We start from the raw sequence: 12,821 nt of genomic DNA, 5'->3' as shown, positions 1-12,821 counted from the left end.
TTACTGCAGGTCTGTAGCTCAGGAAATTAGACCTAAATTTATAGATCTCGAAATCACCTTCATTGGAGAGATAATGGAACCCTTGGGAGCTAATGAGATAATCAAAAGAGATAGTGGAAGGAGAAAAGAAAAGAGGAGCCAATTCATGCTTTCCCTCTGAGATTCTCCAGCAATCAATCCTGAATGTGGCTTGCATATTCATGGTTATTTGCTTGTCTCCCTTACCAGAATGTGTACTCCTTGTGGGCATTTCCCAGGGTTAGAAATAGACAAAGGAATATGATGAAGGGCTAGGACCCGGACACTGGGCGGTTCTGAGAAGTCCTTATGTAGTGAGTGACCCTTGATGATCCTGGAAGGAAGAAAGTTATTTTAAGAGGCAGAGGCCATGAAGGATTGCATTCCAGGCACAGGGGACAACTTGGGCAAGGACACAGGAGCAGGACATAGAGTGTCCTGAATGGGGGAATAGTGAGTCAGTGAATGAGCTGGAACACTAAATGCTGAAGGGGAGTAATGGGCAATAGTATAGAAAGACAGGGAATGTTTGACCAGTAAAGGAGTTTGCGTTTTAACCTAGAAAGTGAAGGAGTCACTGAAGCTTCTTGAGTAGGGACAGAGGATTGTCAAACTTGTACTTTAGGAATATATCAGTTCTGACAGCTCTGTAGAACGTGGATTGGAAAGAAATGAGGTAGGTACAGTGAGAAATCTGAAAAAGTAGTGGCACCAGTTTTTAATAGACCGTTTGTTAAATTCACAGAAAAGATTTTTATTAAAATTATGTCTGACCTCATAGAATTTGCATTAAGTCTAACAGGAGGAGAATAAGACTCAAACAGATAACTGGAACACAATATTTGTATGATAGTGATGTGACAGTTTTATTGGTGTTCAAGTATCAGTTGTGTCCAACTCTTTTTTTCTTTTTTTTAAACCCTTACCTTCCATCTTAGAATGAATACAGGACCTCTTGTCTCTGGGCCTGGCTCTCAATTCACTGAGCCACCCAGCTGACCCCTCTAACTCTTCATGAACCCCGTTTAGGGCTTTCTTGGCACGGATACTAGAGCGGTTCTTTTCTTTTTTTTTTTTTTTAACTCCTTACTTTCTGTCATAGAATCAATACTAAATATTAGTTCCAAGGCAGAAGAATGGTAAAGGCTAGGCAATTGGGATTAAGTGACTTAGCCAGGGTCACACAGCTAAGACTGTCTGAGGCCAGATTTGAACTCAGGAAAATGTCTTCCTGCCTCGAGAACTCTATCCACTGTAACACCTAGCCTGCCTCATGTGACAGTTAAGTATACATTGAATTATATGGTGATGTCCAAGGAAAATCTTGTTGCTGATTGAAGATCAAGGATAAAGTACAATCTGAATTGTGCTGTAAAGAATGTCTTTAGGTACTAGATGTAAGGAGATCTGTTTTAAGAGTGTTAACAATGAGCAAGGTAGATAGCAATGAAGATAGTTTAGGGTTATCAATGGAAATAAAGTGGAGGACATAAATACAAGTGATATTCCAGCAGTTTAAAAAAACACCCAAATCTCAGCAATTAGGTATTGATAAATATGAAAAATGATAAAGGCTGGTATAATAATATAAATTAGTAATTTAATTAAAGCCATGTTTATAGATAAAGTTATCAGACCACGCACTTGTAAGCATTCAAAACTGCCGCCTCCATTACTGTCTCCGCGTCTGCTAGCCAAGAGCCTACTGGCAAAAAGAGACCACTCCCTCCTAACCCAGGAGATTTAAGCTCTTCCCTGGGTCAAGACGTAGGCCTCCCCACACCCAAAAACCCGGAAACGGAAACCAGTTGGACCATGTTGGATCACAGGAAATGTAGTTTTGATACATTTCCCATGTCCATAGAAATATATACACTTTTAGATGGCATTCCCAAATTTCACTTTTACAGTATCTAAGAAATTACTTGGGCTTTAAACCTTCAGGGGCTGATCAGACTATGTGGAATTAGTGATTTTTTTTAAAAATCAGATTTTTTTATGTCAATAACAATTTTCAATAATTGTTTTCTGACTTTTGCAATCCATGTTCTCTAACTAATAGTGATTTGGAGCATTTTTTTCATATTACTAAAGATAGTTTTCATTTCTTCATCTGAGAACTGCCTGTTCATATCTTTTGACCAGTTTGAGGAATGACTTGTATTCTTATAAATTTGACTCAGTTCTCTATATGTTTGAGAACTGAGACCCTTGTCAGAGATATTTGCTATAAATTATTTCCCCCAGTTTGTTGTTTCTCTTCTAATTTTGGTTACACTGATTTTGTACAAAAACTTTTAAATTTAATGTAGCCATAGTTATTTATTTTACATCTTATAATGTTTTCTATGTCTTGTTTGGTCATAAATTCTTCCTTTATCCATAGGTCTGACAGGTACACTATTCTTTACTCCCCAAACTTGTTTATGGTATCACTCTTTATTTCTAAATTATTGTGTCCTTTTTGACTTTGGTATATGGCATGAGATGTTTATGTTTGCCTTGTTTCTGCCATACCATTTTCTAGTTTTCCCAGCAGTTTTTGTCAGATCATTAAGTTCTTCCAAAAGTTTGGAGGCATTAGTGAGTTAAAAAGCACATGTGTAACCCTTTATCATGGAGATCTGGAATAGCAAGAGGCTAAATGTACTAAGATCCACTTTTAAGTGAATACTGTATAAAAAATTTCTAGCAAGGGTTGCTGCTCTTCTGACCTAATTGACTTTTCTGACTACATATGTTGTTATCAATCTGAGTATGTACCCATAAGTGTATATCTTTACCAAGTTTGTATTTTGCAAAAACTTGAGTTGAATATTAGGAAAACCTCAAGCATTATTGTAATTATTGGGTCAGACCTGATTTCATTGGCACACTGGAGATCAGTGTGAAAATTCCCTGCACTGATGCAGATCAGTAAGGGTGCCCCATGACATTGAGAGGTTAAGTGACTTATCCATAGTCACAAAATTAGTGCATGTGGGTTGTAGACATGACTTGAACCCAGATATTCTTGGGCCATCCACTCTACTCTTCTGCCACTCAGTGAAGAGTTAGAGCTATCAAAAAATGAAATGAGCTGCCTTGAGAAAGCAGTGGAGATGTCTAAAGAGAGATGGGATGACCACCTGTCAGGATGATTTCAGAATAACTTTGTTTATGAATAACCTGGATGACTTTTGAGGGGTCCCTTCCAACTCTGAGAGTAGGTGATACAGGACTCTCTACACGCTTTCCAATGGAAATTTCAAATGCCTTTTGGATGTTGTTTCTCTGTATTGATGCAGCCAAGGTGCCCGTACATTACTTGGGCACTAGAAAGCACAGGGGTTTGTGAAGAGTTTACTTGAAAAAGAATAATTTAGTATATAAGAAAGGAGGATAAGGAGAACTAGGTGGTTCAGAGGATTGAGAGCCAGGCCTAGAGATGGGAAATCCTGGATTCAAATTTGACCTTGGGCACTTTCTAGCTGTGTGACCCCTGGGCAAATCACTTAACCCTCATTATCTAGCCCAGGGGTCGGCAACATATGGCTCTCGAGCCATATCTGGCTCTTTCTGCAGGAGCCATAAAGTCAATTTTTTTCAGGCACTGTTACAGGAGCGCTCACTGTGAGCACTGTACGGCTCTCACGAAATTACATTTTAAAAAATGTGGCGTTTAATGGCTCTCACGGCCAAAAAGGTTGCTGACCCCTGGTCTAGCCCTTACCTCTCTTCTGCCTTAGAAGTAACACAATATTAATTCTAAGATAGAGGGTATAGACAAAGGAAGGGTTAGTGAGTATTTCTTTAAAAAGAAAGTCCACATTCAAATTGATTGAAGAGCCTTAGTATTAAACCAAAGAATTACTTAAATAATTCTTAGGAAAATATTAGAATTATCAAATAGACATATATTTAGTCTTTGAAGTTAGTGATCCCAGGAGGCTACAGATGTAAATACTGAAGCTATAAAGGCAATTAATAATTTTAGAATAACTAATAAAATTTGGAGAGGGTAGCACATAGCCTCGTGCAATCAGGACAGGTTCAAGTCATGCTTCTGGCTATGTGACCTTGAGCAAGTCACTTGAGCTCCTGCTACCCCAAACTCACTGGGGGAATTTCCTCATCAGGGAAATTCCTTCCATCAACAGGTCCAGAAAAAAAAGTTAGATAGATAGATAGATGGGTGGATGGATAGGTGGATGGATAGACAGATAAACAGATAGAAGAAAAATAAGTAACATGAAATCACAAATCTGAATAGAAACAAGTCTGGAATTAGGAAAAATCAAATCTCTTACTTCAGAACATAAACTAATCACTGAAGCATCTATTAAATGATTGTTTTCTTTTGTCTTACTATAGTTAATAATAATAATTATTCTTGGAGTAACCAGGTAGCAGAATGGATATAGCATGCTAGGCCTGGAATCAGGAGGACCTGGATTCAAATCTGATCTCAATTACTTCCTAGCTGTATGATCCTGGGAAAGTCACTTAACCCCAATTGCCTACTCCTTGTGCTCTTGTCTTAGAACTGATACTTTAAAATAAATTAATTAAATACTCCCCCAAACCTCCCACTAATAATTATCAAATGAGAAACATTTAGTATAGTGAATGGCATACACAATACTTATTACCTTCTCTAACAGCCAGCTTAAAGCCTAATGAGTTGGTTCATTGTTTTTAAACAACTTAAGCAAAAGCCATAGCTAATAAGCAGCAAGATGTAGAATTTCTTAGGATAACAGTCTGATCAGATGTGGCAGTACTAAGTTTTTGCAAGAAATAATGCGTGTGCTTCGCAGAACTAATGAAAGAACTTGGCACAGGCTCTCAGGCACAATTCTTATCTAGTTAAATATCTTGATCACTTAATGTGGAATATCCTAAGAGAGGGCATTAGTTAAGGGCACCATTCTGCTTTTTAAATGTTGCTTTTCTTGCTCTCACATAAAAAGAAAGATTATATCATTTAAAACTTGTCCAAGATTTATTCTTGCATCTGCAGTTTTGTGTAAGAGTTTTTTCCATAGGCAAAACAGTATTTCCTTTCTCCAAAAGAAAAAAAAGTGGGGATTTTTTCCCTTGATGAACTAAATGTTTAGAATATTTGGATAAAACAGCAGTGTGTATAATAATTTTTAAAAGAAACCATAAATTCCTTTTAAAAAAGAAAAACCTTCCCAAAACCTAATGGATGTTTTTATTAATTCAGTCAATTGGTATGGGACACATAAAGAAGAAAATGTCTTTAAATTGCATTTTAAAAAATAAAGACTTCTCATTGCTTAAAAAAAATGATCAGCAAATGTATAGCTTATATGAAGCTGCCTAGAGAAAATAAGTTGCAGGAAACATGCTGGATACTAAGTAAAGAATAGTAATCCATGATTATGGTAAATTATATTTTAAATCAAGGCAAGTCTATAAAGTTGTAACCTTAGAACCCTTTTGTTTCTGCCTAGATGACAATTTTTGGAGTTCTTTTTAAATACTGGCCAGACTTTTGTGAGTTTCAAAGCAATTTAACTGAAGAAAAAGCTTTAAGTGCCTTAGAGAGAAGAAGAGATTCTAAGAAAAGACACAGCCTTGGCACCGAAGAAAGCAAATCAAGGGTAAGATGAAGCTTGGTTCTTGTATTCAGAGCTTTAAAAGGCAACAGCGATGATATATATGTGTGAAAGAGTTAGAGGAGGGAAAAGGATGCAGAGAATTGAGTCACTCAGCAAGCTCTGAGTCGGCAAGCCCTAGGCACAGCCCCAGCCCACAGGAAGACACGGTGTCCCTGGGGAAGACTACAGGCATCTCATCTAGCCTAACCCCCCCATTCTAGAGACACCAGGGCCTAGAGAGCCCACTGGGCAATGCAGGCAGGCTAAAGGGGGCGCACACAGGGAAAAAGCATACTAGAGAAACTGAGTCAGAAGAGAATCAGCAGCTCCTGGAGGATGAGGAAAGGAGGACATGCATTCCAGGCATGAGGAGGGGACAAGGGACAGAAGGAAGGCTGGGCCTCTTGTATCAAGGAGGAAGCTAGGGAGGGCAGGGAGCAGGGGCGGCCAGCGAGGTGGCTCAGTGGGCAGTCAGGCATAGACTCGAGAAGTCCTGGGTTTAAATGTGGCCTCAGACACTTGCTGGCTGAGCCACCCCATCGCCCAGCCCTTATCTTTTTTTCCTCCTTGGTACAATACACAGTGGTGTTGATCCTAAAGTAGAAGTTAAAAAATAAAAGGCAGGTTGCTGTCCTCTCATGAAAAGATTTAAATTCCAAATGGAGGCATCTACATTTGCTCCTAGAAGTCATGGGGAGCCACTAGAGTTTATTGAGTAGGGCCACAGTGGTAGAGCCAGAGCCGCAGTCACTGGTGGCCATGTGGAAGATGGAGAGGCGTGGGGACAAAGTAGAGGACGGAGGCCATGGCGGGGGAGACCTAGCGCTGAGGAAAGAGGCAAAGACTGGCAGAGATGGGTAGAGGGCCAGCTGCATAGATGAGGGAGGAGTCTTTGTGGGCGCTGGGACACAAAGCTGAAATGGAAAAAACACAAAATATATTCAACAGAAGGTGCAAGAATAATAGGAAGGGGGTGAAGGGGCGAGGCTAAGGGGCTCAGAGGCCTACAGATGGGAGGTCCTGGGTTTAAATCTGGCCTCAGGCACTTCCCAGCTGTGTGATCCTGGGCAAATCACTTAGCCCCCATTGCCCACCCTTACCACTCTTCTGCCTTGGAACCAATACACAGAATTGATTCTAAGATGGAAGGGGAGGGTTAAAAAAAGAATAGGAGGGAAGAATTGTGGACAGTATCACAGAGGCTCTGAGGGTAGATCTGAGCCCCAGCAGGTGAAGGCCTGATGGAGCCTTGCAAGAGGGCCTAGAGCTGTCCATGCACAGGGTGCAGATGACCCCACTCATCACAGGGAGAAAGGTGAGGAGGGTTTGGACATCCCCTGAGAAAGCAATGGAGCAGCCTAAAGGAGAGGGGAGACTGAGCAGTTAACTAGTGCCTGGCCATACCTGGTGCTCAAGGATGTTGGAGAGTCTCAGGCCTGGCCTGCCTGGGTCATAGAGGAGTCCTGCTTGTTTTGAACCCTTGTCCAGTCTGATCCAGGGTGAGCTGGGGTCTGGGGAACAAGGCAAGGGACCCATCTGAGTCTTTCAAGATTTTTCCATCAGGAGTGTCAAATGTTGGCTTATGGAGCAGAGACCCACTTGTTCTAGTAGAGAAGTGAGAATTACAGAGTGAAACCTGTAGAAATAAGATCAAGTCAGATCATGTACTCATGTAAAATACTCTCAATTTATTTGAAAAATCCCCCTTCCCACACTTCTTTTACAGTAGTTTGTCTACATTAATTTACAGTAGAAAAGAACAAATTTTATTTTGGAACCATTTGGGGAACATTTATTTTTTAAAGATACGTTTGATTTAAAAAATCAAACAAACCTTTAGATGGCACACTCATGAAAACTGTCAAAATACAGATTAGGTCAACCCAAAAAAATAGTAGACAAATGCCAGAAAAGTCAGAAACCAACTCTATTTAGGGCCAAGCTGAAAGATGTTTCTTTGTCTCTTCTTAGGACTGCAGTGAGATGCTTTGAGCTCTAACTTGTGCCCTGGGGGAGCAGTCTTTCAGCCTCTGGAGAGCACAAGTTATGAACTTTCTGAATTCTCAGGAGCCAACAAATCCCATGGCCACCATGGATAAAGAAACCCCTTATAGGAAAATTAGGTAGTGGCTGCAGCTATACAATCAGAGAAAGGGCTTCCCCTTTGGTGGTGTGAGCAGTGTTAGGCCCTAAAATTTATCAGTCGGGGAAGCTGATGGAGCTAAAGATGAGGCCTGGGAGGCAAGGGTCTGGAGGGACATCAGCCTGTTCGTACAGGTCCCTGATACTTAGCTTTTTTTTTTTAAGTTAAAATGAGTAAAAAGTTGAAGTTTACAAAAAAGAATGAGAAAGCCAGCAGAGAACAAAGGCTAGAAATGTTAATAATATTGTCCTACATATAGCCTATGACCAAATACTTAATCCACATTTTATACTAAGTAAACACCCCCATAAAAGAAAGAAAAATCAGGCCTTTTCTGGTGAGAAGGGGGGGCCAAAAAATTTTACCCAGATTTTCCAGATCTCAGAGGTACTGCACACCTTGTCCCCATGATGGGGAAGGGATACCTATATTATGAAAATCAAATGGCTTTAGAATAATGAGAAAATTTTAAGATGAATAATGAAAGGATGATTCCAAAAAAAAAAAAATCACAAGCCACACGTTTGCTTGCTCTTAATGTGGCTATACCCCCAAATGGTTTCTGAATCCTGTTCTATAATACTTTAGAAACACGAGATGGTCTTGATAACCCGCTTTTCTCTCTATTCAACTGTAATAATTGGCTGTCCATTTACACTCAAGGCATCATCCAGAGCAGGATCCAGTACAGCCTCTGTTTCCGGGAAGCCAAGTGGCACCTTGGCTCAGGTTCCTACTTACAGCGGCAAGGTAAGGAAGGAGGCAGAGATGGAGCTAGGGGCAGAGGCTGTGCCCTGGGGCTCCTGAGCACCCCCTGCCCCCATTCCCCTCCCCCCATGGCTGAGTGCCTCCTTGCCTGAAGGCTGAGGCCCCCCTTCCCTCCGCCCCTCCCTGACACCCATCCTGGCACCGGGCCTTTCCCCTCTAAAGCAGATGGCCAGTGCCCCTTCTCTGCCCTCTCCTCTCACCTCCTTCTAGAATTAATACCGCCCTAGAATGGATCCGGGAAAGGGCTCTTGGCCCCTCCCCAAATATTCCCCTCCCCATGCTGGGCATGTTCCCAGCCCAGATAGCACCTCCTGGGCCACCACTCTCACTCATGACAATGGCAGTGCCTTTAGGGCAGAAACTGCCTTCACCTTTGTATTTGTATACCTGGGGCCTACCACAAATTTTTCTATAGAGTAACAAGAGTAAGTAGTAATACGTTCTTTTTGGATTCATTTTAGTTTTATTAAAATATTGTTTTGTTGATTTCTTCAGTAGTGAAAAAGTTATCATCTCTTAATAAATGCAGAATGTAGGATGGCTCAGGGGATCAAAAGACAGGCCTAAAGAAGGGAAGTCCTGGGTTCAAATTGGCCTCAGACATTTCCTAGCTGTGTGGCCCTGGCCAAGTCACTTAACCCCCACTGCCAAGCCCTTACGGCTCTTCTGCCACAGAACTGATACTTAATATCTATTCTAGGATAGAAGATATGAGTTAAAACAATATAGAATGTGACACAATTTGATAATATATTCATATACATTCAATCGACTTTCTCGATCTTTATTTTCTGCATTTTCAATGACATGGCTGACCATCTGGGGCCTTTCAGCAGGGTCCTAGCCTAAGCGTTGTGCCGAGGCTGAGACACAAATAGAGGACTGTCCCACCTAGCAGGGAGCTGGGAGAAGACAACCTCACATAAAACACAAAGGGAACAAACTCAACGCAGCAGTTAACATTGAGTCTGGAGAAGAACAGGTCTCAGACCGACTCAATCCAGGCTGCTCCTCCACAGACCTGCTGTGGCTCACGCTGGCCCATCAATGCAGCACCCACATGCACGTGGCGAGTTGGGTGGCCAGGACAGATGCCTCTGCACAAGGACCCTGAGCCCTTAAAGCCCTCCATCATCAGCCCCTCTCCACCCTTGTACTGCACACTTCCTACCTCCCACCCCTACCCCCACTTTCCAGAAGTGAACACCCTGTGCCATCTAGGTGTAGTGTGATCAGTGTGGCCTGGCCCTGGCAGTGCTAAGAATTAAGAGGACCTGGGTTCAAATCCAGCCACAGGTCATTTACTAGTTATGGGACCTTGGGTGAGTCACATGACTTCTGCCTCAGCTTCCCCATCTATAAAATGAGGATATAAGGAATCCCCTACTTCCCAGGGTGATTGTGAGGATGACATGAAATAATATATTTTTTCAGTACAGGTGCTTTCCCTTCCTTTCTTTTTGTTCCCTGGCCTGGATTAGCACAGCAAGCCTAAGAACTGGTCGGGCAGATTCCCCACCACAAGTATATTTCTCCAAGTTTCTCTTCTGGGATTCCTGGGATCCTGTGGCCACTCAGCAGCTGGGTCATGATGTTGCTCAGTTCTCAGAGACAGGCCCAGCAGCACCAGGCCCTGCTCCATTCATATGAGAGACAGAAAGAAAGGATTCTGGCCAGGAATTGAAGGAAAAGTTATGCGGTGGCCCAGTTCTCCCTTGACACCTCCACATAGCTAGAAATCCACCCAATGGACCTTTAAAAAATATTATAGTTGCTAAAAGATGGGGAAAGATTGCAGGCCCCCCCAAAAAAATCCATTAAAGAGACAGAAAATGAGTAAACTAAACAAAGAAAGTTTAAGTCAGTGAAGAAATACCAGAAGGTCAAGGAACCCCTGGGGAAAAACTTTAGAAGTGAATCTTCCAGTTGGAATGACTTAAAGGAGCTAAGCCAAGCTAGTTACTGAGAGTTAATTTAGGAAACATTCTCTAGAATTTTGCCAAGAATTGGAAGTCCATCTGAGCTGAAGGGTCTTCACTATCCCCATGGTCTTATTCATCCTCTAATGGCTCAGCAGTTTCCCTGCCTCTTCTCTCTCAGCTTCTCCCAAGCCTAGAGATCTGAGCTCATCAAGGGATCTCATCGTCCTCTTACTCACTAGCTTTCTTATATTGGCTTCACTTCTCTATTAACCATCTTTATTCTCTCCTTTTAGATCCAAAGATAATTTTTCTTGTCAGAAAAAAAAATTTGAAATGAGACTTGAATAATTCTGCATTTTCTTCTTCAATTCATTTTCACATTCCATTGACCTTGAACAACATTCTTAATCTCTCTTAGAGGCTCTTTTTTAAGGAAGGTTTAAAAAAACAAATCCCTTTGAATTGGCCTTACTATATGTCTCCAGCCTCAGCTTTATTCTTTACTTTTAGTAGTTCCAATATTATTCTTATGGGATTGTGCCAACCTTTTAAAACTTTAGCCTTCAGTGCCTTCCTTTGCTTTTTAAAAAAATCTCCACTTGCCTTTTATTAAAATTCAGTTTTATTTAATTTCATTTCTAAATTCACTCCCTTCCCCAATCCATTATGAAGTTAAGAAAAGTAGGATCTATAGCCAATATGTCATACAAAACAAGTTTCCGTATTAGCTACATACATGTCTTTTTAAAAATTGAAGTTGATTAGGTCTCTAAGAAAGGCAATTTTTGATATTCTCAAATTCTTAAGCAAATTGGATTGACTAAATAACCAGTTTGACTAATGACATAGAAATCAGTTGTTAGCCAGAGAAAAGAAATGATTGATTTGGGGAGAATAAAGATGTCATCAGTGGCTTTTTGATTGATACAATTCAGTTCCAAGTTCATCAGCTTTGACACCTTACAGCAACTTGTTTCAGATGGAATAAGACCACTTAAAAAAAAAACCACTTTCAGGAACATGTTTCATTTACATACACATAAGGCATCAGTGGCACAGAATTTGGCATACTGACAAGATACTCTGGGTTTGGGTTTTTTTTTTTTCCATTTAATGTGAATTTAAATTCTGAATTCACATCTGATCTGTCCAGGTAGATTTTAACAACTTCCTCCTTCCCCAATGAGATCAATCCATGTATCAACCTAAACCATCTGGAGCCTTCTTACATATGTTAATTAACTAATTACAAATGAAAGCTGATACATAAAGACAACCAATAAAGCTGTCAAAATATCTAGATAATTTTGACTACTTCATTCTTTACTAGGGAATTGAAATCTATAGCATGGAAACAGAAACCAAATACGGTTATTTTGTCACAAATGTAAACAAAGATAAGTTAATAAATTAATTTTGATGGCAGTTACATGATAGTACATCTTTTTTATTGATTGAGAGAATAAATGTCTATGGATTTAACTTTGAAAATTGTTTTTTACAGTCTGCCTGGTGCTACTCAAAATACATTGAAGCTCTGGAACAGGAGAGAACCTTGCTTAAAATTCAAGAAGACCTGGAAAAAAAGATAAACATCAGCAGCATAACAGGTCCCTTTTTATTGTTTTGTTTAAAGGCTGTTTTATTCTAGCTAAAACTTCAATATAGTTGCATAGTAGAGTACTTCATGAATAATTTGACATTCTAATACCATTCATTGTTTTCTTCCTACTTATTATTTTTATCCAGGTCCCTCATTAGCTACTCCTTCTAAGACTTTTGTTTTTTCAACATTGAATATGAACATAACAAAATGCAAGCATTTACAAGACCAGCAGGGGTGAGTGTCTTAGCATCGACATTGTCATAGAAACAGAAAATCTTTTTTACTTTGTGTCTCTGCCTTCTCAATTTCTCATTTATCTTGACAGTGATCAGTGTAATCAATATGAACTTCTAAATTACTTAAATTGCTTAAACTCATTCTACTCCAGAAATTACATAGTATACTTTTTTTTTAACATTTTTTTTTAAATTTTAAACCCTTAACTTCTGTGTATTGACTTATAGGTGGAAGATTGGTAAGGTTAGGCAATGGGGGTCAAGTGACTTGCCCAGGGTCACACAGCTGGGAAGTGTCTGAGGCCGGATTTGAACCTAGGACCTCCCATCTCTAGGCCTGGCTCTCAATCCACTGAGCAACCCAGCTGCCCCCCATAGTATACTTTTCTTTATATTCATGTTAGTAGTTCATTCCCCATATTCATTTCTTTAACCTTTCCAAGTGAATTTCTTTTCTTTTTTAATTAATGGAATTTACTTCCATGTATCTCAGTCCCTCTTCCCTGTCCACACCAGAGAAGG

At 40.3% G+C, this 12,821-nt stretch overlaps 1 protein-coding gene across 1 annotated transcript in view; it reads left to right on the top strand.

The window, feature by feature from the left end:
* RGS22 (regulator of G protein signaling 22) overlaps positions 1-12,821 on the top strand; it is a 182,953-nt gene that overhangs the window by 166,225 nt on the left and 3,907 nt on the right. Inside the window, exons 21-23 of the mRNA XM_044683939.1 lie at positions 5,478-5,627; positions 8,356-8,517; positions 11,962-12,067. Coding sequence (XP_044539874.1) covers positions 5,478-5,627; positions 8,356-8,517; positions 11,962-12,067 — 418 coding nt within the window. The remainder of the gene's footprint in view (positions 1-5,477; positions 5,628-8,355; positions 8,518-11,961; positions 12,068-12,821) is intronic.

This window comes from Gracilinanus agilis, chromosome 1 (assembly GCF_016433145.1).
Source record: "Gracilinanus agilis isolate LMUSP501 chromosome 1, AgileGrace, whole genome shotgun sequence".
NCBI lineage: Eukaryota > Metazoa > Chordata > Mammalia > Didelphimorphia > Didelphidae > Gracilinanus > Gracilinanus agilis.
This window is presented reverse-complemented; position numbering and strand designations above follow the sequence as displayed.